This window comes from Channa argus, chromosome 1, assembly GCF_033026475.1.
Source record: "Channa argus isolate prfri chromosome 1, Channa argus male v1.0, whole genome shotgun sequence".
In the NCBI taxonomy this organism is placed as follows: domain Eukaryota; kingdom Metazoa; phylum Chordata; class Actinopteri; order Anabantiformes; family Channidae; genus Channa; species Channa argus.
The window spans coordinates 37918364-37923150 of record NC_090197.1 but is presented as its reverse complement, the minus strand read 5'-3'; the positions used below and the strand labels follow the sequence as shown (position 1 = coordinate 37923150).

At 37.7% G+C, this 4787-nt stretch overlaps 1 protein-coding gene across 2 annotated transcripts in view; it reads left to right on the top strand.

Annotated features, from left to right (window-relative positions):
* Positions 1–924: 924 nt before the first annotated feature.
* Positions 925–4787, top strand: part of LOC137134054 (SH3 and PX domain-containing protein 2A-like) — a 45847-nt gene continuing 41984 nt past the window's right edge. Inside the window, exon 1 of one of the 2 annotated variants that reach the window (XM_067518457.1) lies at positions 925–1398. In XM_067518457.1, the coding sequence (XP_067374558.1) occupies positions 1327–1398 (72 nt within the window). In that variant the 5' untranslated portion in view covers positions 925–1326. The remainder of the gene's footprint in view (positions 1399–4787) is intronic. The other variant, XM_067518466.1, reaches the window with a different exon arrangement.

The window sequence follows — 4787 nt, the reverse complement described above, 5'->3', positions numbered from 1 at the left end:
TTAGCCGTCCTCGTCGATGCCCGCTTGTCTGGTGTTCGTTTAATGTCAGCCCATTAACTCTACCACGCATGCTACTGGTCGTCAGTGAAGACGAAAAATGGTAGAAGTTGCTCACATCTAAGCCTTACTGCGGGCTCACATTGTGGTATAAAGAGTCAGATTAAGTTGTGGCAAGTTGTAATTTAAACACAGTAATGTGTTATTTAGAAATAGCATTTCAGCAATGCTAGTTCAAAAATGTTTTAAACATTTTTAGGTACTTAACTGGAACTCAGTGTATCACGATATTGATAATGCTATTATTACTGCGTGGCACTTTAACTCAATGGATCTGAATTAATCCTACAACCAATAGCAGTTATAGACCGTGACTTGACACATATGACATAGCTAAATACAGGCACCTCAGATATATACTGAAATGCAGTACTTTAGTAAATGTAATTTGATTTCTATAACTACAGTGCAAATAATTCAAACGTCAAATGCATCCATCTCACGTCTCAGATTCATTTTTGTGTTTTGTAGCGCCCCTCGGTGGGAAGATAAACTAAATGTTATCCTCCCCTTTACCTCTTTGCCTCCTCCACTAGGAGGAAGCAAATTCATGTACCACATGCACAATTTAATCCTAAAGTAACAAGAAGAATAAAAGGAGATCAGAAGAGTGGTAAAAGTGATAGTTCGGTTTTCATTTAGCCTGACAAAGGCTGCATAGAAATGATTTTTGTTACATAAAAATTACACTGCATTCATTAGGCTTTATATATATATATATATATATATATATATATATATATATATATATATATATATATATATATATATATATATATATATATATATATATATATATATATATTATTAGTTTGAGCAATTATATTTTCTCTTTCTTCGACGTTTTAAGCAAACGAAACGTGCTATTACATGGACTATGTAAACTGTAGTAGATTGGTTACACGGGAAAAGGAAGAAACGAGTAATGATTTCAGTTGATTATAGGGTCCCATGCTTTGTGTCCAGCACCGCCCCGCAGACATGCTCTGCCCCTCTGGAGGGAGGAGAAGACTGATACAACGCCAGTTTTATTGCGCTGTCATGTTTTACGGGGTTTTCAGAAGCTCTCAGGCCGCTTGATAACATCACTTCATGCGTGCACCCCAGCCCGATCGTTGTCCCCATTTCTGTCCGACTTTGTTTGGCTTCTTAGTTTCCTCACAGGGCAGTTCTCTCATGGTGTTTGCTATTCAGGATCGATTTCATGGGTGAACATCTTTTGTATTGTTCGTAGTAGTTATTGGTGTAAATCCTAGTTTGTCCACGAAGATGCAGCTGCGAACGGTGCTTGACGTTAACGTTGTGGATGTGCAGAAGAGGAGGAATCCCTCGAAACACTATGTAAGTCCGTCTCTTTCTGGTATCCGTGTGTGTAAGTAGCTGTGAGTTTTACAAATGTGAGCATCTCACTGCGAAGCACCTCCACTGAAAGTTTAGTTATTTTAGGAAAAACTATCTCAACAACACTCACTGACATCTCTAAGTTTTCATTTAGCGCCATCAACAGGTTAAAAATTTCAATTTGCATCAACATCTGTTGGACTTAGTCGAATTTCTCAATACTCATGTATTTCGTGTTTAGTAGCGAGTATTAGCACGTTAACAGATTAAATTAAGATGGTTAAAAAAAAAAGCCTCCACCTGCCAAGCCCGTTAGCCGACGTTAGCATTTGGTACAAAGCAGGGAAAGTTTATCAAAGCTGAAATCACGTTTGGCCTGGCAGAAGAAAGAGCGAAGAGGTAAACAAAGTTGTGCTGTACAAACTGTACAGAAAGTCCTTTTTTACCATGGTTTCTTCACTCCTTCGGTCTGTGCCAATGTGTACCTGACAGTCTGCACACCCACAAAAATGAAATACATTAGATAAGAAACAAACAAACAATGAATAGACTGTGCAGAATATAAAGAAGATAAATACAAAACATATCACCCCTATGAGGGCTATACGTTTATAATTTATATAATTTTCGCAAATAAATTTAACAGTGATTTGTATTGTAATAATTTGTAAAAAAATACTATGTGAATAGGTTCCTAGATAAGAGGTTCTTGCCTTAATCATTGGTCTTGAGGTTCTGATGCTCAATCATGCGTGTGTTGCCAAAGACCTCATAGTCACCAGTTAACATGGTCCTTTAACTCTTGTTGCTCCAGAGTTTGTTCGTTCTCTTTTTCTCAAAACCAGCATCCTTTGTTTTTGAGATAAACATCCTTTAAATGACACTGGGTTGTTTTACTTCCATTTAGCCTAGGTTCCTGCTCAGCATCTCTCTGTGATTTTAGTCATTCACTAACAGAAGAAAGATGTCTGCATCCTCTCCCTCACATTCAACTTTCATCTTTTGTGACATCGTCTTTGAGACAGAGTTTTGTGAACAATAAAATCTTTACAGAGGCTGGTGGAGTGTTTATCATGCTGTTTCACAGCTAAAAGGTCCCTGGTTCGAATCTAAATGCTGGTTGAGACCTTCCCATATGGAGTTTGCATGATATCCCCATGCATGTTTGGGTTTAGTCCAGGTACTCCTGTTTCCTCCCAGTCCACAGTCATGTATACTGGGTTGAATACGTGAATATGAGCGTGAATGGTTGTCTGTCTTTGTTTGACTCTCTGTGTTGTCACTGAGTTAGACTGATGGCTTGTCTAGTGTGTACTCTGCCTCTTGCCCAATGGCAGCTGGAATAGGCTTTAGCCCCTGTGACCCTGAAAAGGATAAATGGGTAAGATAATGGATTATTGGAGGAAAAATCTTTACAGAGAGACACAGTCACAAGAACACCCAGCAAAGAAATCCCTCCTGTTTCTCTTCCTGAGCATAAAGAGTGAACCAGAGTTAATTTAGAGCAGGGAGAGGGAAGACTTGTTTGAGCAGGGTGGATTGATGTCAAGTTTCATGCTAGTGAAACTAGGCTTAAGTTGCATTTTCTAGCTTTAATACAATGAAGACTAATTTGTTAATTAGATACTATTGGATAGAAACTGAATCCTTTATCCCTGTGATTTTATTTGCCTTCACATTGCAGCAATAGAGCAGAATTTCACAGTTAATGGTTATTCAAAAAAACAAAACAAAAGTTAACAGAACTCTGTGAAAACAAAGTCCAGTTGCAACATAATTTAGCTGTCTAGGATTCAAGTTTTTAAGATGACGTGGATGCTCTCTCTTTTCTTGTAATAGCTGGTGTTTAGTAATGTCATATAATGTCACACAACCTTACTGGCTTCAGACAGTCAATAATAATTTCTTTGGGCACAAAAGAAATCTGTAAATGATCCTTGTCAGGAAGTCATAAACATAGCCTTTGTTTGAAGATTTTGAGTCATCCAGAAGTGCCAATTTAAGGGCAAGTGGACTTATTTGAGGTTCATATAGATGTTTGCCTTTCGTCTTAAAGTCTTATCTGCATGTCCTTTGTTGGCCTTTAGACACCTAGCTGTCATGTCAATGTGTATGTCCACTGTATACATTTAAATTTAAAGCAGGATTTATTTTTTTTAAACAATACATTTAATCACTCTACAGCTGAAGTACATTGTATTTGGGACATGTCAGAGTGTGATATATTTACTGTAGAGATATTACTTTACATAGATCAGCTCAGAGATACTACATTGTTAACTGCACAAACAATGAAAGGGATGGGTCAAATTATCTATCATGTATAATTTGTCTGTTTCATTTATATGTAATATGTATTGGTATAGGAAATGTCTAAGAGAGAACTTAGCTATAGTGCGGTATTTGCATTCTATGATCAAGTTAGGACACTGGGCTAATAACATGGATGCTTTTGCAAAGTGTTTGACTAACACAGCTCTTTCTGTAGCTGCTTTTTTTGTTGGTTTAGTGCAAATCTGTTTATTTAAGGTCACTTGCGAAATGAAAGGAATTAGGATACATCATCTGGAAACCGTGAACTCTTGCAGAAACATTTGTTTCAATTCATCTAGTTGGTGTTGCAATATTCTCCAAGATAAGTAAAATTTTGATCTTCTCAGGGTGTTAAAGGGAAAGTCTGACCTTAAGTCAGACTTGAAATCTTATGGCAGAATGTGTTTCATGGCAATCCATCCAACTGTTATTAGATGTCTGAAAGAAATTGTGGTAATTTAAAACACAGAAATATGTTATCTAGCAATAGCATTTCAGGAATTCTAGTGCAAAAATGTAAGCGTTCTGAGGTCGCATTTTCCACAAAGCTTTGCTACACTGGAGTGCAGCCTTATAGAGTTGCTAGCATGGCTGTACACGTGTTTGATTACGCTGGTGTTCTTGTTTTATTAGTGACTTGAGTAATCACAGTGAGCCACAAGACATGTCTCAGTGGGACTAAAAAAAAAAAAAATCAATTAGTGCATCAGATACAATTGGATTAATTAACCTGAGAGTTAGGATCAATTGCATCATCCATCTCTTGCTGAGGGAGCTCTCATAGGCAACTAAACACAGGGCACAGACTTTCCCCTGGGATGGAAGCTGGAGGTGAGGGTTGACTGGGAAATCCCCATGAGGGGAAAAAGAGGAGGAAAAAGAAAAATGTCATTATCTATGAGCTAAGCAACTGAAAATGCTTATCCGGTTTGAGGAAAGAAGCAACCCTTTGTCTTTTGTCCTCACTGTTTAAGTGTGACTTCCTTCCCGGGGCTTATGGCAGTGGAGCACGAAAGCACATGGCAACTACTTTTTGTTTACATACATTGCCAGGGGTGAGTTATTTCAAAAGAGAT